Source organism: Vespula pensylvanica, chromosome 3 (assembly GCF_014466175.1).
Source record: "Vespula pensylvanica isolate Volc-1 chromosome 3, ASM1446617v1, whole genome shotgun sequence".
Lineage (NCBI taxonomy): Eukaryota > Metazoa > Arthropoda > Insecta > Hymenoptera > Vespidae > Vespula > Vespula pensylvanica.
In genome coordinates, this window is record NC_057687.1 from 1,525,031 (window position 1) to 1,550,030 (window position 25,000).

Consider the following 25,000-nt stretch of genomic DNA (forward strand, 5'->3'; position numbering starts at 1 on the left):
TATATAAATATATATATATATATACATATATATTTTTTTATGGATAATATATAGAAGACTCTTTTTTTCTACTACCTATTTTACAAAATTATCTAAATAATAATTATTTAAATGATTACGTCAATGATATAATTACATTAACGTTAACAATCTTACTAACGGATCGTTCATCTCCCACCTCTTTTTTTCATTTCAGAGATACCGAAGAATGAATACAACAATAAGAATCAATCGACAGGGAATAGTCCAATAAAAGTCGAGCTGCAAAACAACATGGACAGGTAAGAAACGTGCTCTTTATTTTCTTAACATAATATTTTAATTCGATCAAACAAATATTACAGAATATAAAACTACTTTTTCAAGATGTCGTTCGATGCTCAAAAAACATTAAGAACGTTGTTAAAGTAGGTAATCGTGGTGGGGATGAGGGGAATGGAGGGTTGAAAAAAGATATCGAAAAAATTCCGTAAGCCAAAAAAGATTCAAAAAGCGTGCGAGATAAAAGATCGGAACGAATGAGCCGTAACGATATAAAATAGCATCGGTTTCTTTTCTCATCTTTTTTCTTTTTTCTTCTTCTTCTTCTTCTTCTTCGTCTTCTTTCTCTTTTTCTTTTTCTTTTTCCTCTTCTTCGCACAGAAGCGAGCTTTGACACCCTCGTGAATCATCCATTCAAGCGACTAGCACAATAAGTTGATGTTTGAACGAGAATCCTCGTTTTTCTCGTCGTCGTCATAGTCGTCGTAGTCGTGTGTCGTGTAGTTGAAATAGAGAAGGATAGATTGAAAGATAGAGAGAGAGATAGAGAGAGAGAGAGAGAGAGAGAGAGAGAGAGAGAGAGAGAGAAGGAAGAGAACAGCTTTCGAAGCCGTGAAAAATCAAACGATCCTTTCGTTTTCTTTTACAAACCGTTCGCCATGGATCCTCGAACTGGACGTATGTATGTATGTACTTATTTATGTACGTGTGTATGTCTACGAGCTGTAACGAAATTTACAAAATAGTCGTGAAGTTTAAAAGAGCAGCATCTCGTCGAAAAACCTGGGAACGAATCTTTCGTAAGTGACGAGAAGAACTTATTCGTATACGTATATCTGTCGATTTAGGAAACGATCGATCTTTCTCTTTCTTTTCTTTTCGTTTCCTTCGTTGTTGTTGTATTTTTATTCGAAAGATAAATTTTTGTAAAAAAAGAAAAAAAAAAAAAAAGAAACAGGGGGAAAGAAAAAAGAAATTTTGTAAACAATGACTTATTCTCTTTGCTCTTTTATCTTTCTCATTATCGTTTCGTTTATTTCGTTGATAAAATGAAAACGATTTGAAATGAATCGTTCTAAAGGAAATAATTTCTATTTCAAAAAATAACTTATACTGTCTTCAAGAGAGAGAAAGAGAGAAGAAAGAGTACAGCTTTCGAAGCCGTGAAAAATCAAACGTTTTCTTTTACAAACCATTCGCTATGGATCCTTGAACTGAATGTATGTATGTATGTATGTATGTATGTATGTGTGTGTGTATGTCTAAGAGCTGTAACGAAATTCGCAAAATAGTCGTGAAGTTTAAAAGAGCAGCACCTCGTTGAAAAACCTGGTCAATAGTGACGAGAAAAACCATTTGGTATACATATATCTGTCGATTTAGAAAATGATCGATCTTTTTCTTCTTTCTTTCTTTCTTTCCTTTTTCTTTTGTGTTTTATTATTGTTACTGTTGTTCTTCTTTTTTTTTTAAATGGAAGGAAAGCTAAATTTTTGTAAAAAAAAAAAAAAAGAGGCAGGAAGAAAAAAAACATTTTTTAAACAATAACTTATTCTCCTAGCTCTTCTATCTTTCTCATTGTTGTTTCGTCTATCTCGTTTTTCGAGAAGAGGAAGGAAAGATAAATTTTTTCAAAAAAAGAAAAAGGGCAGGAAGGAAAAAGAAATTTTGTAAACAATTAGTTATTCTTCTAATTCTTCTATCTTTCTCGCTACCGTTTCGTTTATTTCGTCGGTAAAATGAAAAGGATCTAAAATGAATCTTTACGAAAAATAATTTATACCGTCTTAAAGAAAGAGAGAAAAAGAGAAGAAAGAGAACAGCTTTCGAAGCTGTGAAAAATCAAACGATCCTTTCGTTTTCCTTTACAAACCGTTCGCCATGGATCCTTGAACTAGAAGTATGTATGTATGTATGTATCCCATGTATGTATATATGTACGTATATATGTCTCTACGAACTGTAACAAAATTCGCAAAATAGTCGTGAAGTTTAAAAGAGCAGCATCTCTTTGAAAAACTTAGTCAACAATGAACGAACCTTTCGTAAGTGACGAGAAAGATCATTCGGTATACGTATATCTGTCGATTTAGAAAACGATCGATCTTTTTCTTTCTTCCTTTCATTTCGTTCGTTATTGTTATATTTTCGTTCGAAAGATAAATTTTTATAAAAAAAAAAAAAATAAAGGGAGAAAGAAAAAAGAAATTTTTTAAACAATGACTTATTCTCCTGACTCTTCTATCTTTCCCATTGTTGTCTGATCTATTACGTTTTTTTTTTTTTCTTTTTTTCGAGAAAGGGAAGGAAAGATAAATTTTTGTAAAAGAAAAAGAAAAAGGATTGGAAGAAAAAAAACTTTTTTTTGAATTAACTCAGTCGTATGCTCTTTTATCTTTCTCATTGTTGTTTCTTTTATTTCGTCGGTAAAATGAAAACGATTTAAAATGAGTCGTCCTTCGCGAAAGATAATTTATACTATCTTAAAGAGAAAGAAAAAGAAAGATAGAGATAAAGAAAGAGAGAGAGAGAGAGAGAGAGAGAGAGAGAGAGAACACATACAAACACACAAATACACAAACAATACAACACACATCTACAAAAAGAAAGAAAGAAAGAAAGAAAGAAAGAAAAAAATACAGGAAAAAGAAACGAAGACAAGATGCACGTTCTCGAAGAAGATGCTCCAGCATCTGCTTTTCGTTTTCCATTATAGAACGTTGCAACGAAAACAAACAGAGCCTCTCGCGATCCTGGGAAAGCGAGCACCTGTCTTTAAATATTTTCATTAAGCATTTGTGAGTTACACGAGATCGTGGTAACGGGCTCCTTCGAGATAAATACGCGTTCGAAAGAAGAGTGAAGACGAATGGATAGAAGTGAGAGATAGAAAGAAAGAGAAAGAGAATCCTCTCTTTCTCTCTGTCTCTCTCTCTCTCTCTCTCTCTCTCTCTCTCTCTCTCTCTCTCTTTCTTCCCCACTTTTCTTCTTGTTGCTCTTTCGTTAAATCATCACGACGAGTAGATGGAAATATATTTCGAGAACGTACTCAATGTTAATAATACGGTATGCCACCAATTACGTCAAGTCTATCGAGAAACTGCGTAATTTCGTAATGGAGTTGTTGGCAAAGAGAGTACACGAGTGTATGTCTATATATGTATGCGTAGGAGAGAGAGAGAGAGAGAGAGAGAGAGAGAGAGAGAGAGAGAGAGAAGGGAGTCAAAGCACCCTCGAAAAAGTCTCCAATAAACGCAAAACGTCAGAACTCGAACCCGTCCTTGCGTGGTACCTTTGTGAGCATCGAACTGAAAGAAGTAATAGTTAATTAAGTTACTATCGAGAAGAATGTTAGGTATGAAACGAAGTTTAAAGAAATTTAAGAAAACGTTTAAAAATAGAATAGTAAGTATGTTGAATGATTAGAAATAGTTTTATTATTAATATTATTATTAATAATAATTATTATTAATATGTTGAATGATTAGAAATAGTTTTATTATTAATATTATTATTAATAGTGTTATCATTATTATCATAAAATAATTTGCTGTTTAAAAATAAGTTTATGTATGATATAATATTATCTATTATAAAAACTCGAAAGATTTTCTCATTAATATATGATATACGATAGCAAGATCATCGATAAAGTGTACATCTATCTTTAATCGATTTATTATTTATATCATAATTCGTATCACGGAATATCGGAAATATTTTCGTAGGATTGATATATAAAAGTGAAATAATAATATATTTCTATGATCAATATACTTACGATATTCTGTAATACGTATTTGAATGAACGTATCTAAAGATTCAATGGTCATTTATGGAAATTATATAGATTGATTATAGAATTAAAAAAAGATTTAACGCAATAAAAACACGACACTCTGTATTTCTTTGATTTCAGAGTACCTTTACCTTACGGTCACGCCCCATCGATGATCCCGATGAGGAGACAAAGCATTCGCTGCCATTTCCGCAAAGGAATCGATTGGTGCAGCTGGAAACTAATTGCCATAGTTGTAATTACGCTCTCCCTTTGCTTAACAGCAGCGCTCGCCTATGTCGCAAGTTAGTTACATACAGAATCAAAATTTTTCCCATGACGATATATTTAGATCTATTGGTCTAACTTAAAAGAAATAAAAAAAAAAAAAATAAAATTAATCGATATATATACCCTCACACACACACACACACACACACACACGCATATATATATATATATATATATTTTTTTTCTCTTTCCAGCTTCGAACATAGTAACCTGGTCTTATCAAGGTACAAGAGCGTGCACAGTGTTAATCGGTGACAACACAGACGCAAAATCACCGACGAGCGAGTCGAACAAAACGTCCACGTCGACGGCATCGACGTCATCACAATCGGCCAGTGGTAGAACGCGACAGCAAACATCGGCAGGAGGTAATATCAATCCCTGGGCTAGCATGCTAGATCGTTCTGTGTATTCTCGTAAACGTAGAGACGTCATATTTAACCGGCATGCAACTGTATTACCGCACGACACTTCCTCGATCACCAAATCCCAAAATTTCCTACGAAAAGCCGAGGAATCCATGATGGAAAAATCGTGGAGCACACCTAATACATTGCATGAGAATAATCAGGGTAAGGTTGTTGTATTTATGCATGACACAACGGTGCATACGAAAGTAGCTAATCCAAGTGAAAAATCCGACGATGCGGTTTCGTTTCCCGAGGACATCAGGGAAAGGAGTGAAAGAATGAAAGAGTCAAGGAGTACTTCTCCCTTGGGAACCATGCCGCTAGTCGGGCCCGTCTCTGACCCTTCCATTATTATCGCTGCTAACTACTCGCACTATGATACTACAACTACCTCTATCGAACTCGTTTCTGGGTCTCCGGTCTCTGAGACAAGCTCTGATCCTTATCATTCGATTCGCTATTCCTCTTCTTCATCCGAGAAATCTTATTCCGGAGAATCACTCGAAACAAAGGAGTTTACTACTGAACCATCCAGTTCTCATACAACGAATCGTCGAAAATATTACACGAACACTTTGATGTCTTCCATTGAAAGCAAGAAAGATTTCCCAGGAGTTCCACCGATAATGGATGAAATACCTTACGACGAAGGAGTTTCAATGAACATTGAAAATCGTAATATGATAGATGATAGTATAGTACCGGCAATGTTAGAAACTAGTACCGTAGAACTAACGGGTAACGTAGATTCGAGTATTGGCAGTAATGCTATACTTCCTGACACCGTTGCTACCCCAGGAAATCGATCGTCGAAAGTAAATAGCTTTAGCACGGATATGAGGAACGATCTTGAAGAATACGTCGGTATAGAAAGTAGTGGTAGTGCTTCGCTAGAGTTATCTACTACCATAGATATAGAGAAGGAAAACGAGAGCAGAGAAACGTCCTCGATTCGAGCCAACGATTTTAATTGGAACGAGACGACGAGTACGACGGAAAAAAGAAATGAGATCACTAGGATCGATCGTCGTACCGACGAACTGTGGAATAGTTCGATGCGAGCAGACAAGACGTCTATGAAAATCGAGAACGAGACTGCGAACGAATCTCAAGATCGAGAACCTCCTGACAGTTCCAGCGTTGTAAAGGAGACACGAGAATTGTCTCGAGAGGATTCTTCGGCCGAGTCCGTCGAAGATCCTGCTGGACCGATAAAGACCTCGGAGAAATCTGAAGAACTTCAACGAGATTATCCCATACCGATTTACAGCTACGGACAGGACGAGGTTGAGATTGTGAAATTAAATCACGGGACAAACTCTGGTACTACGACTAAGACGAGAACTGTGTACAAACCGATCGATAATCCTGATAAGAGAGCCGACATACTTAACAACGAAGTAAAAACTCTTAACAAGAATCATCGATTGGATCAACGGAAGGACGATCTCCGAGTGGTAATGCGCGAAGGTAGCGACGAGGAATTTTTACGAAAATTTGAGGAACAGTTTTATAAAGAAGAATCTTCCGAAAGGAACGAACCGGTAATAAAGAAACCTGTTAAAAGCAATTTCGATCGATTGGAGAAAAAGGAAGACGAGAACGGCCATGAAAAATCGCATGATTCGTCGAACGATGCTTTCAATGGGGATACAAAGCTTCCGATAGTTCAGCACGTGCAGATCATCGAAGTACCGGTCGAACGCGATCACCGATCATCGTCGTCATCGTCGTCATCGTCATCAACATCAACATCAACATCATCGACTCATCGAGTGCTCGTAAACGTGACGATCGCGAACGGAGACTCATCATCCGGTGCTTCTCGGCCTCTCTACGTGCTTTCGGTCTCTGTACCAATGGAAATCGAGCCCGACGATCATTCACCGAATGCTCACCAAATAAAAACATCATCCTCTTCTCAACGCGATGGGAAAATAACCGAGAATGTCGTGAACTACGTCGAACCGATCGACGTGGTTCGTCTTCCACCCCCGCCTCAACCACCCGCTTCACCCCCACCCCCAATTTGGGGCGGTGGCGAATGCGAATGCTCTTGTCCGTGCATGGATTCATCCTCTGACGAATGGGACAATTTTTCAGCGATCGATGATACTAATATCATCTTCGAGCAGGATTTCGATCAACACGAACCCCCCGACAACTCGAGTTCCTTCCAAGTTCCATCGATTACGAATATCCAAGTCAAAACCGATCAATTGGATAGAAAACAAGAATGGAAAGAAAATTCTACGAGTCGTTTGGAGGATTTGACAAAGGACAATACGACGCTAACCTTGGAAGATTATTATACCGAGGAGGACAACGTATCAACGACCGAGTCCTCCTCGACTTTCGAACCTGAAACGACTACCAACGATATTATATCGTGTTCTGCAACCACTTCACTACCCCCAGAGCCTATTATATTGATTCTCGAAGGTGAGGCCCCGTTTACTTCTTTCTTTCTTTCTTTCTTTCTTTCTTTCTTTCTTTCTTTCGAATGTTTCTCTCTCTCTCTATCCGTCTATCTATCTCTTTTTCTCTTACTCTCTATTTCTTTTACACTATATATTCTATATTTTACAATCTCTTTTCTTTTTTCTTTTCTATCGCTAATGCTGGCTTCTTCGCTTGCCCTCGACACTTAGTAGCGAAATGTATTACCTATTTGTTTGTTTGTTTGTTTGTTTGTTTGTAAGTATTGAGTTAGTTTCAGTATTGGCTGAAGCGTTAACTATCGATATCGCTTTTCACGTGGTTGTGGATGGTTCTTATAAAATTTTACGTAGATCATTGTTTAATATTGATTTAATACGTAACCGATATCCTCTAATCTATTTAATATATCCCTATTAATAGTATCGTATGATTTGTATCTTAGCGTTACTCTTCATATTTATTGTTAATAATAGAGATAATTATCGATTAGAACATTTATTAATCACATCGCATCAAATATAATTTCTAGGGTAAAATATGAAACGTTTGAAATAAAACAGTGTATAATTAGATAATTAATAATAATCGACTATCGTTTCAATCATGATACCAATGATTGAGATCGGACGAGTAATCGTTAAGGAGGACACAAATTAATCGCTACATCGCATAGCATCCAAAGCCTGAGCTGTTTTAAAAACGATTATATGCTTCGACGATTATAAAACGAAATCGATTTTTTGTCGCTACGATGGAAAATCGAAATCGTTAAACGATTCTACAAATTTACCGATCGTATTTCCTATTCATTCGCAGGTGCACGAACCTTTCCTGCTAGATCATTTCCACCCGATGGTACGACCTTCGCTCAGGTTGGCCTTGGACAAAAACTCAGCAAAGAGATTCAACCTTATAGCTACTGGAATATGCAATTCTATCAATCGGAGGCCGCCTACGTTCGTTTTGATTACAACATCCCACGTGGTGCTAGCATCGGTGTATACGCAAGAAGAAACGCATTACCAACACACACGCAATACGACCTCCTGGAAGTGCTAAGTGGATTCAAAGCTCGGACCACCAGGGCATCCCATGTTAGTGTTATTGTATGTGCCGATGCCCCTGTTTTTTTTTTTTTGGTTTTATTTATTTATCTTATCCTTCTTTTTCTTTCTTTCTTTCTTTCTCTCTGTCTCTTCTTTTTTTTTGGTTTATTTCTTTCCTTCTCGAGTTTATAACAACTTCGTTTCTCGTCGAAGTAACACGTAAAATAATCTTCGTTTTGTTTGATATCTTCTTTATTTTCATTTTCTTTATCGTTGCTTCAACGTTGGCGTGTTCAACGTGACCCGAAAACTTTGAAAAGAAAAATTGGAAAGATGAAGTTTCGTGCCATGTTAAATATCGTGTGTATACGTATATGTATATATATATGTATGTATGTATGTATGTATGTATGTATAGTATGAAAAATGTATTGCAACATTTTAGGTGTAAAGCAACTTTAATCGTTCTTAATTATTCTCTAGCCGTCTATAAAGAAAGAAGTGACTCACTATATGGAACCCGGTCATTGGTTTCTTTCACTTTACAACGACGATGGCGATCCTCAAGAAGTTTCATTCATCGCGGTTATAGCCGAAGACATGACGCATAATTGTCCGAATGGTTGCAGTGGAAAGGGAGAATGTCTTCTTGGTCATTGTCAATGTAATCCTGGTTTTGGTGGTGAAGATTGCAGCGAAAGCGTATGTCCTGTTCTTTGTAGTCAACGAGGTAAATTATTTTCGTTATTAATAATCATTCAATTATTTCATTATTTATTATATTAATATTCATAGATATTCGAGATTCGATATCTAAAATAATTATATACAATATACAGGTTATTCCCGAAAATGTAAGTATAACTTTAAAGGTGGAAGATTCAGTACGCTAAAATAAAAGAAAAAGTTCGTATAAAGATATGACTTGTATGACCTTGTTTCCGAATTATAGCCGTTTTTATCTTTCAGTAATTCGTACGACTCTGTTGTCAGGAATAATTGCTGACCGTTTGATCGGACCAGTTTTTCTGAATGAGACATTAATTGGCGGATCGTACAATTCATTTTAAAGGGAATACTTACATGAACTATTGGAAGACGTATCGTTTGACGTCGTCGATCGTATGTGGTTTATGCATGATGCTGCATCAGCACATTTTAGTCGACTGGCGAGACAGTTTTTAAACGAGAGATTCCCTGATAAATGGATTGATCGTGGAGGGTCGATTAATCGACCAAACACGATCGTCTGATCTAAATCCATTGGATTATTATTTGCGAAGGCACCTAAAGTCTTTGGTTCACAATGCACCAGTAAACGACGTTGAAGAACTGCGATATCGTATTCAAGAGTGTTGTCGGCGAATTCAAACAACACCTGATACTTTTGAACGAGTGAGAAGATCTATGACGCGACGTTTGGAAGCTTGTATTCGAGCCGACACTGGCCACTTCGAACAGTTTCTATAAAAATTATTAAATAACAGGTTTCGCATGAAAAATGACTATAATTCTAAAACAAGGTCATATCGGCCATATCTTTGAATGTGACTTTTTTTTTTTTTTTTTTTTATTTTAGTGGGATCTATCCCAGAAATTATTCTCACATTTTCAAAAATATCTTGTACATATAGGTGTACATATATATGTATGTAGGTGTGTGTATTTGAATATTTGTTTGTTTGTTTATTTGTAGGTGAATATATTAATGGCGAGTGTCAGTGTAATCCAGGTTGGAAGGGCAAAGAATGTTCCCTTAGGCATGACGAGTGCGAGGTACCAGATTGCAACGGTCACGGGCATTGCACCAACGGAAAATGCAATTGCGTTCGCGGTTACAAAGGGAAGTTCTGCGAGGAGGTGGATTGTCCACATCCGACGTGCTCGGGTCACGGTTTCTGCGCAGAGGGAACGTGTATTTGTAAGAAGGGATGGAAGGGCGCAGATTGTAGCCAGATGGATAAGGAAGCGTTGCAGTGTTTACCAGATTGCAGCGGTCATGGAAACTTCGATCTCGAAACTCAAACTTGTTTATGCGAGCCTATGTGGTCCGGTGACGATTGCTCGAAAGGTAAACTTTCATGCGAATCACCATATCTTGTTAAACTTTGCAATAATTTTTTCATACAAATTTCAAAACTACAAATATAAAAAATTATCAATTATCAATTACAACTATGAAAAAGTCTTCCAACGATTTTTTGTCTCTCTCTCTCTCTCTCTCTCTCTCTCTCTCTCTCTCTCTCTCTCTCTCTGTCTCTCTTATTCGCTTATTATTTAATTTGATCGTTCATTTTACAGAACTATGTGATTTGGATTGCGGACCACATGGTCATTGCGTGGACAACGCTTGCGATTGTTTACCCGGTTGGTCCGGAGAACTTTGTAATCTGAAACAATGCGATCCACGATGCAACGAACACGGACAGTGCAAGAATGGTACGTGCTTGTGCGTCACCGGTTGGAACGGTATACATTGTACGATGGAAGCGTGTCCAAATGCCTGTTCAAGTCATGGACAGTGCAGAGTCAGCTTTTATGGTCAATGGGAGTGCCGTTGTTACGAAGGCTGGGATGGCAAGGATTGCAGTGTCCCTCTTGAACAAAATTGTAACGACGGACGAGACAATGACAAAGGTATTACCATCATTTACATCGTCCTAAATAAATAACGATCTTAACGAAAGAGATAATCTTTATTCACACTCCGAACTAAAATTCTAAAACCTAAACACCAACGATTGGAACCGATTGGACGATCATCAGATTTCAAATTAGTTTAACTTTTCTTAGAAGTTAATTATCAAAGAAACGATTCTTCACGTTTTAGACGGTCTCATCGATTGCGCCGATCCCGAGTGCTGCTCGAACCATATATGTCGAAGTAGTCAGCTTTGCGTGTCGGCACCGCAACCGATCGATATACTTCTACGAAAGCAACCACCGGCAGTAACTGCATCCTTCTTCGAAAGGATGAAATTTCTAATAGACGAGGGCAGTCTGCAGAACTACGCTCGTCAGGAGACTTTCAACGAGAGGTGAGTTCTACGACATCCACCGCTTACTATCTCACATTTTTATATATATATATATAGATAGATATATTATCAATATATATATACTAATCGTTCACCCGCCGTGACCGTACGTGATCGTCGTCCTCGTCCGTTTTCGTCAGCTCTCATTTCTCTTTACCCCGCGATTATTACGAAAAAGTCGATCGTCCGTTCGCCATAACTTGTCCGTCCTGAACTCGATGTTGCGTGCAGTTTTTTTACGTCTCTCTCTTTCTCTTTCTATATATATCTCATTAAGGAAACGTTCACGACAAGACCGTTGACACGTGTACCTTATAAATATATATATATGTGTATATATTATATATATATATATAAATATATGCTCTATATATATATACATATTATATATATATATATATATATATATATATATATACACACACGTTTAAACAATACAGACACGAAAAGACTTATACATAGATATGATATTCTGCGTTGTTGTGACCCGTGTGAAATCACATCCCAACAGTTTTATACATATGTTTTGTACGTACGTGTGCGCGAGCGTGTGACCTGCACCAACCCTACATCTCTTTCTATTTCCATTCCTCTTAAATCTCTCTCTCTCTCTCTCTCTCTCTCTCTCTCTCTCTCTCTCTCTCTCTTTCACCTTCTCATCCTCTTCCTACTACTATCACTACTACTATTACTACTATTATATATTGAGCGATTCATTAATTTTATCACGAAGAATATTTGCGAATCTATTAATAGCACGACCATAATTTTACTTGTTAAAAACGTGAAAAGAATTTTGTAAAAGAAAAATCGTATCATTGCATTTGTTTTTAAATTATCGCTCAGAGTCGCTCTCCTATGGAATATGTATATATAAATAAAAAACAAAAGAGAAGAAAGGAAAAGAAGAGAAAAATTTATATATATATATATATATATATATATATATATATATATATATATATATATATTATCAATAGATTCATGAATAATGTTATCAAATAAAATTAATAAATCGCCCATTATTCATCTCCATACAATCACTCATACTTCCATCTATCTCTCTTTTTTCTATTCCTATATCCGAACGAATAATAATCCTTTGCCAAACGTTGTCGTTCCTTAAAAAAATCTCGACTCATCGATATAATATCGAAGTTATTCCTTTTTATCGTCGTCATGTCCGTCCGAGCAAAGCTCGTGTGAATGTGAATGTTTCCATACTCAATATCTCGAGCTTTTTCTACGTTTCTACGATAGTAAATATTTAAAAAGAAGAAGGGATGGGAACGTGGGCATGGGAGAGGGTGGGTAGGTGGATTCTGAAGGGTGGAACTGGAGATGGGGGGATGAGGGTGAAGGTGGGGGAAGAAAAAAAATTATACCGCCTTTTTTTCTTAATCGCTCTGCAAACGAAAATCATCGTTACGATCGGAAAGTATCGAAATCCTTTACGATAAATATCCTTCCATATGACAGTTCATAGTTCAACATCCTTCTGTATAAATTCCTCGTCCTATTTCTCTCTCTTTTTCTCTCTCTCTCTCTCTCTCTCTCTCTCTCTCTCTTTCTCTCTATCTCTCATACGCTATCTCTCTCTCTCTCTCTCTCTCTCTCTCTCTCTCTTTCGTTCCCTCCCTGTCTCTGTCTCTTTCCTTCTCCTTTCTCAATCACTCTCTCGTTCTATCTACTCTCCTCCCGCCTTTAATATCACATCATTTTAACTGGGATCTGTTTTATCCGTGCTGCTCGGTCAGTATGTTCTGGAATCACTTCAACACAAGGTAAGAAAAAGTCACGTCGAAAAGAAGGGATAAGGCGGGAAGATACTTGAGAAATAAAAGAAAAAAAAAAGAAAGAAATAGAAAAGAAAAAAAAAAAGAGGAAAGAAAAAAGATGGAACGTAGACGAAAGAAAAGACACGGAATAAGAAATGTATGGTGAAAGAAACGAATGCGACAAAATATTTATAAAAAAAAAAAAAAAAAAAAAAAAAGAAAGAAAGGAAAGGGAAAGGGAAATGATTTGCCAAAAAAATAAAAAAATAAAAAGAAAAGAATAAAAAACAAGACAAAAAAGCAAAAGACGAAAAGAAACAAAAAGAAAGAAGGAAAGAAAAGATTAAGAAAAGATTTAAGAAAAAAAAAGAACAAACAAACAAACGAACGAACGAACAAAATCCAAAAAAATAAAAAGCAAACTCCAGGAGAAAACTCTTTTTGCGAGATAAAATTACGTAGCGTTAAGCGGCATAGTAGCTGTTCCTGTTTGACGAATATTTTTGTGCATTTCGTATCTCGTATGTATACATATGTATATACATCCTGCATCCGATCAAGAGAGAGAATGATCGCACTCGCGAAATCTCTCGCTCGAACGAACATTTACAATTTTATGTCAAACGTTCTAGAGAAGTATGAACGATCATCTCTCTGTTTTCTACGATCGTCCGAGAATGCATAGACGAGTGCGATCGTTCCAAGTTCACATGTTAAAGGACCAACCCTCTACCCTTTGTATCCTATTGTTATATATATATACACTCTATCTCGTTGCATGGTTCAGTTACCTTAATATTCCTACGTTGTGTTTCGTGCCTTTTTCGTTGAGCTTCCAACTTTATGTTACTCGTATAAATGTATGTACGTGCGTGTGCAAGTGTAAGTTTGTGTGTCTGGTGTGTGTGTGTGTGTGTGTGTGTGTGTGTACATGTATGTGCGTATTTGTAAATATATATGATAAATATATTCGAGAAATATGTAACGTGGTATGCAGACTTCGAAGTATCTCTTTCTCTTTCTCTCTTTCTCTTTCTCTCTTTCTCTCTCTCTTTCTCTCTTTCTCTCTTTCTCTCTTTCTCTCTCTCTCTCTCTCTCTCTCTCTCTTTCTTTTTCTGTCTCTCTTTTTCTCTCTTTCTGTCTTTCTTCATTCAGTGCCGAAGAGGTACGACATAAAAAAAAAAAAAAAAAATGAGAAAAATGAAAAAAATAAAAGAACCAAAATGGCCGCCGTCGACACATCGCTGTCTCGTTCTACTCGATTCTTGCAACTCGCGTAGAAATCGCAATATTCGTGACACAGCGAAGATGAAATTTCTTAGAGACCCTTGTGCACGCAATCTCTAAATTTTCGACCGAAAGACCTGCGAGAGTTACTTTTTACATATATATATATATATTTACATTTTTTTCTATCTTTTCTTTTTATATTTTTTCTTTTTTTTTTTTCTTTTCTTTTCTACCCTTTTCTCTCTCTCTCTCTCTCTCTCTCTCTTTCTCTTTTTTTCTCTTTTTTTCTCTCTCGCTACCTTTAGAAATTACACACCCTTTAAATCGTTCCTCTATAGCACCGACAAGCAAGAAGATTATAAGAGTATATACTACATTAGTATTACTATCATTATTATATCGAAATTCGTAAGAATCGAGTCGAGTGTTTACTGCATTGCGCGATGTGCACGGAAATATTTTAACGATTTCGCGTTAAGGACCTTGTCGTTGCTCAAAGTAACATTCTGATTTCTTTTTTCTTTTCTTCTTCTTCTCCTTGTTTTTTTTTTTTTTTTATTCGATATCGATATATATATATATATATTACATTCTCATATACATCCGATCAAAGAAGAAACAGCGACAGAGTCCTAACAACGTCCCCTGTAACAATCACGTATTCACTCGAAAGGAATGATTCTGAAAAATAAGAAAAAAAAAAAAACAAAAAAAAAAAAAAAAAAAAAAAAAAAAAAAAGAAAAACGAGAAAAGAAAAACAGAAGAAAAAAAAAAGAAAACGAGAATGGGGAAAAAAATTAATAAAAAGAATTAAGAAAAAAAAAAAAGAAAAAAAAAAGAAAGAAAAAAAAGAAAGGAAGCAAGAAGAAGATGAAAAGTAAAGTACTGTCGTAGATTTGAAATTTAGATTTAGATCATAGAGTCATGCTTTAATGGTAGTGTACAACGAAGCACTTTGGAAGAGTAATCACATTAGTTTGACCGTTTCTCGTGGATAGGCGAGTTTCGTAAATCGTTAACATTATTATTCTCTGACAGTCGGTCCGCCGTAATACGTGGTCGAGTTGTCACGCACCTTGGTACCGGACTAATGGGAGTACGTGTTAGCACGAGTACACCTTTAGAAGGCTTTACCCTGACAAGAGACGACGGTTGGTTCGATCTACTGGTGAACGGAGGTGGTGCAGTGACCTTGCAGTTTGGCAGGTCACCTTTCAAGCCGCAAAGTCACATCGTCTTCGTCCCATGGAATGAGGTAAGTAAGCGGAAATGAAAAGAGTTTCAAGGAGGGTTACCACCAATCGTGAGTGCCTAATCGGATGTAAATTTATTCTTATCATTTTTCTCGGTTCCCTTCACAGGTCGTGATAATCGACAAAATAGTAATGAGTACGGCTGAGGAGAAAGCACCGGTTCACGTGCCACACGCTTGCGCAGCCCACGACTACGACTTGATGAAACCTCTTGTCTTGGCAACGTGGAAACAGGGCTTTCAAGGTGCCTGTCCTGATAAAAGCGCCATTTTGGCGGAATACCAGGCCATTCAGGAAAGTTTGCAAATACCTGGAACGGGTTTGAATCTTGTGTATCATAGTTCGAGAGTTGGAGGTTATTTATCGACGATACAAGTGCAATTGACGCCGGAAACGATACCACCCACGCTCAGTCTAGTCCATCTAAGGATTTCGATCGAAGGAATACTTTACGAGAGGACGTTCGAAGCTGATCCGGTGATCAAGTTCACGTACGCTTGGAATCGATTGAACGTTTATCGTCAACGCGTTTACGGCGTTACGACAGCGATGGTTAAGGTTGGTTACGAGTATAACGATTGCAAAGACATCATCTGGGATGTTCAAACCACTAAACTCAGCGGCTACGACATGGCAATCTCTGATGTTGGCGGTTGGAATCTCGATATTCATCATAGATATAACTTCCATGAAGGTATTTTGCAAAAGGGAGATGGTTCCAATATATATTTGAAGCACAAGCCTAGAGTCATTCTTACGTCGATGGGTGACGGTCATCAGCGGCCTTTAGATTGTTACGATTGCGATGGACAAGCATCGAAGCAACGTTTACTCGCACCAGTTGCTCTTGCCACCGCACCAGACGGATCCATTTTCGTTGGTGACTTTAATTTGGTTAGGAAGATCCTGGTAGATGGAACTGTCAGGACCATTGTTCGACTAAAGTAAGTATAATAATATATTCTGATCGCGGAATGGGTTGGCCATACGATAAATAAATAAAATACGATATATTCTAAATATAAATATCTTTCTTACAGTGCTACCAGAGTGTCCTATCGATATCACATCGCTATAAGTCCGCTCGACGGTTCCCTTTACATTTCGGATCCGGAATCTCATCAAATTCTTCGCGTACGCGATACGAACGACTACACCGATCCTGATCACAATTGGGAAACCGTAGTTGGATCTGGAGAACGTTGTCTTCCAGGTGACGAAGCACATTGCGGAGATGGTGCATTGGCAAGAGACGCGAAGTTGGCTTATCCGAAAGGAGTCGCTGTCTCGATAGACAACGTTCTCTATTTTGCCGATGGTACAAATATCAGAATGGTAGACAGAGATGGAATCATCACGACGGTAATCGGTAATCACATGCACAAGGCCCAATGGAAACCGATTCCTTGCGAAGGTACATTAAACGTCGAGGAGGTTCATCTTCGTTGGCCGACGGAATTAGCTATCAATCCACTCGATAATTCTTTACACATGGTCGATGATCACATGGTACTTCAACTGGCACCAGATGGTCGTGTGAAAGTCGTAGCAGGTCGTCCGTTACATTGTGCCTCGCCATTGTCATCCTTCGACACCGAGCTAGCCACTCATGCTACTTTGGTGATGCCTCAAAGTATCGCCTTTGGCCCATCAGGAAATCTATTCATCGCTGAGAGCGATTCCCAGCGAATAAATCGCGTGAGAGTTATCGGCACGGATGGTAAAATCTCGCCTTACGCCGGTGCCGAATCCAAATGCAATTGTCTCGAACGTGGCTGCGATTGTTTCGAAGCTGATCATTATTTAGCGTCCACTGCGAAATTCAATACGATATCGTCCGTTGCGGTTTCACCTGACGGTGTCGTACACATCGGCGATCAAGCCAATTATAGAATACGCTCTGTCATGGCAAGTATACCAGATGCGAGTGACGCCAGAGAATACGAGATTTATTCGCCAGATACGCAAGAGATTTACGTCTTCAATAGATTCGGTCAGCACATAGCTACGAAAAATATTTTGACGGGTGAAACGGTCTATCTTTTCACTTACAACGTCAATAGCAGTAACGGCAAGCTCAGCACTGTCACGGATGCGGCTGGCAATAAAGTCTTCCTCTTACGTGACTATAGTAATCAAGTAACTTCCATTGAGAATACCAAAGGGCAAAAGTGTAGACTCCGAATGACTAGAATGTGGATGTTGCACGAATTCAGTACACCGGATAATTACAACGTGACGTTCAATTATCACGGGCCAACTGGACTCCTAGCTAACAAGTTGGACAGCACGGGACGTGGTTACGTCTACGATTACGACGAGTTTGGTAGATTAACAAGCGTTGTTACTCCTACCGGTAAAATGATCAGTCTGACGTTTGATCTTAGCTTGAAAGGAGCCATCGTTAAAATTGGACAAAATAACAGAAAGCCCGTTTCTATGCTGATCAAAGGTTCCTCGGTTGTAACGAAGGTTGGCGAGGCCGAACAAAGAACGACAGTTCTTCCTGATGGTTCCGTCGGTATGGTTACACCTTGGGCTCATACAGTTAGCACGGACACGATGCCTTATTCGATTCTCGCTGAAATAGAACCACTTCTTGGCGAAAGTTATCCAGTACTTGCGAAACAAAGAACCGAAATCGCAGGCGATTTGGCCAATAGGTTCGAATGGCGTTACTTCCTTAGGAAGGTCCAAGGAAACAAAAACCGTGGCAATTCGAAAGCAGTAGCACAAGTTGGTCGCAAACTTCGAGTTAACGGTGAGATCTTGTTATCTTTAGAATACGACAGAGAGACGAACACCGTCGCCGTTTTCATGGATGATCGAGTAGAGCTATTAAACATAACGTACGATAGAACTGCAAGACCATTGAAATGGGGCCCCAGAAATGGGATATTTGCTGGCGTTGAACTCGAATACGATCGATTTAGCAGACTAACTAGTTGGACCTGGGGAGACATAAGTGAGACTTATGGTTTCGACAGAGCTGGCCGATTATACGAAATTAAGTATAGCGATGGAACGTCTATGATCTATGCCTTCAAAGATATGTTCAGTAGTTTGCCATTGAAGGTTACTACTCCACGTGGAAGTGATTATTTGTTACAATACGATGAGGCTGGTGCTCTACAATCTCTTACAACACCTCGAGGACATATTCATGCGTTCTCTCTTCAAACATCTCTCGGATTCTACAAGTATCAATATTATTCTCCTATGAATCGACATCCCTATGAAATTCTATACAACGACGATGGACAGATACTTGCTAAGGTTTATCCACATCAGAGCGGTAAAGTCGCGTACGTTTACGATCACACTGGAAAATTGGAAACCACTTTGGCAGGTAAGTTTAATATTATATATTCATAAAAACGAAAACGCTATGAAAGAAAAGAAAACGTCGAGATCAAAAAAGAAAAGCAAAGAAATCACATAACCTATAATTTCAGGCTTGTCTTCTATACATTACACGTATCAAGAAACGACCAGCCTGGTTCGTAGCATCGACATCAACGAGCCAAACTTCGAAATGCGTATCGAGTACAAATATCACGCGGGAATTGTCAAAGACGAGAAAATCAAATTCGGAAGTAAGAGTGGTATGGACAACGCGCATTATCGATACCAATACGACGGAAATGCACGGATATCTGGTATCGAGGTCGACATCAACGGAAAACAACTTCCGCAATTACGATTGAAGTACAATCAGAATCTTGGTGTATTGGAGGGTGTCGGTGACCTCAGAATCTATAGAAACGTGTTCAATAGATCGGTCATGCAAGATAGTAGCAAGCAGTTTTTCACTGTCACTGATTATGATGAACATGGTCGTGTTAAGACCGTTCTGATGAACATTCGTTCTTTGGACGTATTCAGAATGGAACTGGAATATGATAATAGAAATCGTATCAAGATGAGAAAACTGATGATCGGTAAGGAGTCCATGGAAAAGAAGGAATGGTCTAGAATGGATAAGATCACGTATAACGCTGATAGTCACGTACTCGAGGTAGCAGATACGGATAATAACTGGCAATACGCATACGATGAGAACGGCAATATAGTTGGTGTAACCGAACATAGCGAAAAGATTGTATTAGGTTATGATAGCGGAGATCGAGTGGTTCAATATGGCGACGTAGAATTTAATTCTTACGATGGCCGAGGATTCGTGGTTATTCGAGGAGAGCACAAATATAGGTAGGTCCCTCGAAACGTATACGTATGTAATAATCGTTTATTCGAATAAAATTTTATTACGTTCTAACATGTCTATCGTTCGAACAGGTACAACTCTAGGGGACAGCTTATTCATGCATCGGAACACAAGAAGTTCCAGATTTGGTACTTTTACGATGATCGTGGAAGATTGGTATCTTGGAACGACGACCGAGAGAATATCACTCAATTCTTCTACGCTAATCCAAAGACCCCGGATTTGATAACGCACGTACACTTCCCAAAATCGTCTAAAACATTCCGATTCCTCTACGACCAACGTGATTTCTTAATGACGGTCGAAACCTCCGAACAAAGGTTTTACGTGGCAACCGATCAGAATGGTTCACCGTTGGCTCTTTTCGATACCAATGGAAATCTTATCAAAGAGATGCGTCGCACACCCTTCGGTAAAATCATCAAAGACACCAACCCTGACTTTTACTTGCCCATCGATTTCCATGGAGGTCTGTTCGATCCAAACACGAAATTGATTTATCTAAACAAGAGACTGTACGATCCAACCGTCGGACAATGGATGACACCTGCCTGGGAGCAAATGGCGAACGAGCTAACAACGCCGACGGACATCTTCATTTATCGTTTCCGTAACAACGATCCGATCAATTTCAAACAGAACGTCGAATACATGACGGACTTGGCAAGCTGGCTTAAACTTTACGGCTACGATATCTCTTCGATGCTAGGTTCCGAGTACACGAAGCAGATGGTTTATCAGCCAAGTGCAACGATCACGTCTCCGCAATTAACACCTGACTTTGGTGTGATGTCAGGGTTACAGTGTATCGTCAATCGCGTCCACGAGAAATTCTCCGACTTAGGATTTGTACCAAAGCCTTTGTTAAAGTTGGAACCTAAAACGAGAAATCTTCTTCCAAGAGTAGCACATCGTCGTGCGGTGTTTGGAGAAGGGATACTCGTTTCAAGAGTCGGTGGTAGAGCATTGGTGAGCGTTGTGGACGGTGTTAACACGGTTGTCCAGGACGTGGTGACTTCGGTCTTCAACAATTCTTACTTCTTGCCTCTCCACTTCAGCGTACACGATCAGGACGTCTTCTACTTTGTCAAGGACAACGCTTTGAAGATCAGAGACGACATGGAAGAACTACAACGGCTTGGTGGTATGTTCAACGTTTCTACTCACGAAACGACCGAGCACGGAGCAGGAACTTGGAAAGAATTGAGGCTTCATAATCCAGACGCAGCTGTCGTTATAAAATATGGCGCTGATCCGGAACAAGAAAGGCACAGGATATTGAAACACGCTCACAAACGAGCGGTCGAAAGAGCCTGGGAGATAGAAAAGCAATTGGTAATGGCTGGTTTCCAAGGTAGAGGGGACTGGTCGAAAGAAGAGAAAGACGAGCTTTTAAATCGTGGTACCGTCGATGGTTACGAAGGTGTCGACATTCACAGTGTCCATAGGTATCCTCAATTAGCCGACGATCCTGGTAACGTAGCGTTCACCAGGGATACCAAAAGGAAAAGACGAAAGAGCGGTAACAGACGTAGCAGAAGCCATAGACACGACTCGTGATTCGAGAGGACAACGCGAGCTCGGGAGATCCTTTGGGACTTGATTCGCGTGCCCGCGTGAATCTCGTGGTGAAAAGAATGTGTGGCAAGAAGAAAATAAACAAAGATAATTTATCTTTCTCGCTATCTCTTCTCAACGCACTCAACAAGGAGAGTATAATAACGAACGTAGGTAGTGAATGGGATAGGGAAATTTGAGGGATCGAGAAAGAGAGAAAGAGAAAAAAAGAAGAAGTAAAATTTCAGGGAGAGTGCTGCGGTGAGGCAAAGGGAAGGCGGGAAATTTGAAAATAGTATAATCTCTCTTGATCGTTCGCTCCGCGTCCAATAAAACGTGTCAACTAAATCGGGTTAAATATTAAATCCCGGGTAAAAGGAAACACGTTAAATTTGTATTCTTTATACGATTATTCTCTTCTCGTTGCTGTTGACATGTTCGTTTCTAATTTGGGGGAGGGGGGGGGGTACTAATGGAAGTGAAACGAATAGTATTGAAAAAAGAGACTTCGGATAATTGTTGTATACAGTATGATCTCAAAACAGAAGGTTTAAATCGATCGAAGTGTTACGCATATACTTTCAAGGTGCCGTCCGTGACGAATGAATATCTTAGAGAAACGAGTGCGTGATAAAGAGAGGGCGAGGAAAGGAAGAATATGAGAAATAAAAAGAAGAAGAAGAAGAAGAAGAAGAAGAGGAAGAAGAAGTAGAAGGTCGTCTCACAAATTCGTCGGAACGTCGATCATCCAACACGGGAGTTCGAACGTGTCCTATGTGTCATCACACATATGGGGGTCTCTACATCTGACTACATGGCGTTTCGACGTTTGATTATCGAGAGAGACGTATCGTGTTCGTCCGAAGATAAATAACCGTGGAGTATATGGGATGAAGACGAAAATAAGAAAGAAATACATTGGCGTACTTTCTTACGTCGAATATTTTTAACATGACGTAATTATGTGTATTAAAGAAAAAGAGAGAGAGAGAGAGAGAGAAGAGAGACAGACGCGAGCAATTGTACATAAAAGCTAATCGATTAATGGTAAATGTAGATAATATACATATGAACATATATATATTGAACGCGAAACTCTCGGTTAATAACCGGGATAGAACTGTCGATAAAAAAAAAAAAAATAAAAAATAAAGAAAAAAAATGCTTTTTTATATGTATTCGCGCCAAGAACGCGACTGGGTAAAAAGAGGAATAAAATGATGCGTGGCAGAAAACGTTGCGACGGATATAGTGACGGAACGGAACTATAATAGAGAAAGAAAGATACGGATACAGAGATATATAGAAATAGAGAGAGAGAGAGAGAGAGAGAGAGAGAGAGAGAGAGTCGGTAATTTCGAAAAGAACGATTTAAATCAGACTAATCCGTAAGCCGTCACGCGTGCTGTCGTGCCGTTTAAACGTTACGCGAAGTGTGCTAAAGAGGTGTTTTCACTCGATATGTCGGTAGACACGTGTAAATAGTTCGATAGATAACGGGGACGCGTTCGCGTGTCGCGAGTAAAAGGGAAGAGATCGTTTTTAACGATTAAATTTCCCCTTCTCTTCGGCATGTATAGGGGAGGAATAAACACGGTCGAAATGATATTGTCCACGAGAGAAATAACGCTAATAAATAATGAAATAATAATAATAACGATAGGAATAATAACACGATAATAGTAAGAATAATGAGGATAAGAGTAATAAGAATAATAAGGATAGTAATAACGAAAGATATGATAACGGTAATATTACTATTGTACGAAAATGCCCCGCCTATCTTTCTACTAAAAATGAGAAATTATTTTTTGAATTGTGTCGTCGAAGAGGTCCTGTGTAGCCACCGTGTGTCTGTGGGATCGTCCTCCCTTTTTCCCCCCATGATAATATAATACAACATTCTCCCTCGTTCAAACCCTCGCGAATAATACTTCATTGAAAAAAAAAAAAAAAAAGGAAAAGATAAATAAATAAAAGTATGACTCATCCACTGTCCTGTCCTGGTTCCCCAAATATAAAAAAAAAAAGGATAAAAATAAAAATATAAAAAAAAAATAAACATACTTTGTAAAAGATATAGTTGAACATTGTCGGTGTTTATCAGTATCGAGTAATGAAGTAAAAAAGAAGAAAATAAAAAAAAATGTAGATCGAAGTCCGTGGTTTGGATCAAATGAAGTAACTGAGCATAGAAAGTAAAGAAAACATTAAAAAAATATAACTGCATACGTATAATTATAATAGAGAAAGGGAGGGAGGAAGAGAGAGAGAGAGAGAGAGAGAGAGAGAGAGAGAGAGAGAGACAGAGAGAAAAAGAGAAGCAACGTGTACGAGTGTGCCACGGTCGCTCAACCACGTTGTGTTCCACGTAGGTGTATAATAAATTAAAAGAATATAGAAAAAAAAAAAAAAAAAAAGAAAAAAGTATACATAATCATAACTGCAGCGTACGTAACTAGTTGAACGAGTTAACGACGTGTGATGAGGAGATTTAGTGAGCAATTTAAAATAAAAAAAAAAAAAAAAGAGGAAAAAGAAAAAAGAAAAAAGGAAAACGAAAAAAAAAAAAGCGAAGAAAGAAAATGAAAAAAAGAGTATGCCTAATGACCCTTATACAGAGATTTACATTGTACATATCCGTTGTGCATAGACAGAATGTGCCGGCAGAATATCTTTTGCATTTTCTCAAAAAAAAAAAGGAAAAAAAAAGTAGCGAAACGAAAAGAAATGAAAGGAAAGGAAAAAGTAAGGGAAAGAAAAAGAAAGAAGAAAATAATATATCAAACGACGAGAAATCACGTACGACTCGAGACCCGAGAAGTGTAAACTTCTATCTCTTTAAATAAAATAAACCTTAAGAAAAAAGAAAGAAAGAAAGAAAGAAAGAAAGAAAGAGAGAGAAAAAAAAAAGAAAGACATTTTACTTTTTACGACGCTCCAAAGATCTCTATTTTTTCGAGTTTGCATCGCGTCGTCGTGATTTTTCCGTCGCTCTTATATGAAATTCATTGTTTCCATTGATTGATTCTTCTTTATCTATTTGTCTGAATCCGACGTGAATATAATACACACCCATAGATTCTATTATTACTAAACGAAACGACACACGCGCGACGAACTGTGATTCAAATTCTAATTCTCTCTTCTCTTTATGATTGTTCTTATTTTAAAGGACGTCTGCCGAACTTAATTTAACATTTCCAACCGGTAAATTGTTTTCTTTCATTTCGCTGGCACCATTGAAATTCGCGTCTTCGCGCCTTATCGTTTTCTTTTCCCAATTGTCTTATTACTTCCTCTTTTAATAACTTTTTTTTTCTTTTCCAAAACCTCCGGCGGAATATAACAAATATAATAGATAATAATACTAAAAAAATAATAGTAATAATAATAACGATAATGGTAATTAAAGGAGAAACAAGAAAAAAGAGAAAAGAGACAGAAGCAAAAGATGGTAAAAGAGAAAAGAAAAAGGACAAAAAGCAACAAAAAAAGAAAAAGAAAAAAAAGAAATAGTAGCGAAAAAATCTGTTGTACGCGAAAAGGCTCGTAAAAAAAAAGAACAAAGTATTCTACGTGTACACTTCGCGTATTGCGCGAAACTATAGGTAAAACGCAAAGAGAGAGAGAGAGAGAAAGAGCGAAAGAAAGAAAGAAAGAGAAAAAGAGAAAGAAGATAACAAATAG

General features: G+C 38.0%; 1 protein-coding gene across 12 annotated transcripts in view; it reads left to right on the plus strand.

Moving 5' to 3' along the window:
* Positions 1-24,182, plus strand: part of LOC122627550 (teneurin-m) — a 674,747-nt gene extending 650,565 nt beyond the window's left edge. For 7 of the 12 annotated variants that reach the window (XM_043808712.1, XM_043808714.1, XM_043808713.1 and 4 more), the window contains 14 exons: positions 197-281; positions 4,181-4,344; positions 4,525-7,182; positions 7,999-8,288; positions 8,712-8,958; positions 9,925-10,299; positions 10,530-10,865; positions 11,059-11,266; positions 13,024-13,050; positions 15,314-15,530; positions 15,637-16,472; positions 16,569-18,877; positions 18,984-19,737; positions 19,825-24,182. In XM_043808712.1, coding sequence (XP_043664647.1) covers positions 197-281; positions 4,181-4,344; positions 4,525-7,182; positions 7,999-8,288; positions 8,712-8,958; positions 9,925-10,299; positions 10,530-10,865; positions 11,059-11,266; positions 13,024-13,050; positions 15,314-15,530; positions 15,637-16,472; positions 16,569-18,877; positions 18,984-19,737; positions 19,825-21,313 — 9,995 coding nt within the window. In that variant the 3' untranslated portion in view covers positions 21,314-24,182. The remainder of the gene's footprint in view (positions 1-196; positions 282-4,180; positions 4,345-4,524; positions 7,183-7,998; positions 8,289-8,711; positions 8,959-9,924; positions 10,300-10,529; positions 10,866-11,058; positions 11,267-13,023; positions 13,051-15,313; positions 15,531-15,636; positions 16,473-16,568; positions 18,878-18,983; positions 19,738-19,824) is intronic. The other 5 variants (XM_043808723.1, XM_043808715.1, XM_043808724.1 and 2 more) reach the window with 5 other exon arrangements.
* The last annotated feature ends 818 nt before the right edge of the window (positions 24,183-25,000 follow it).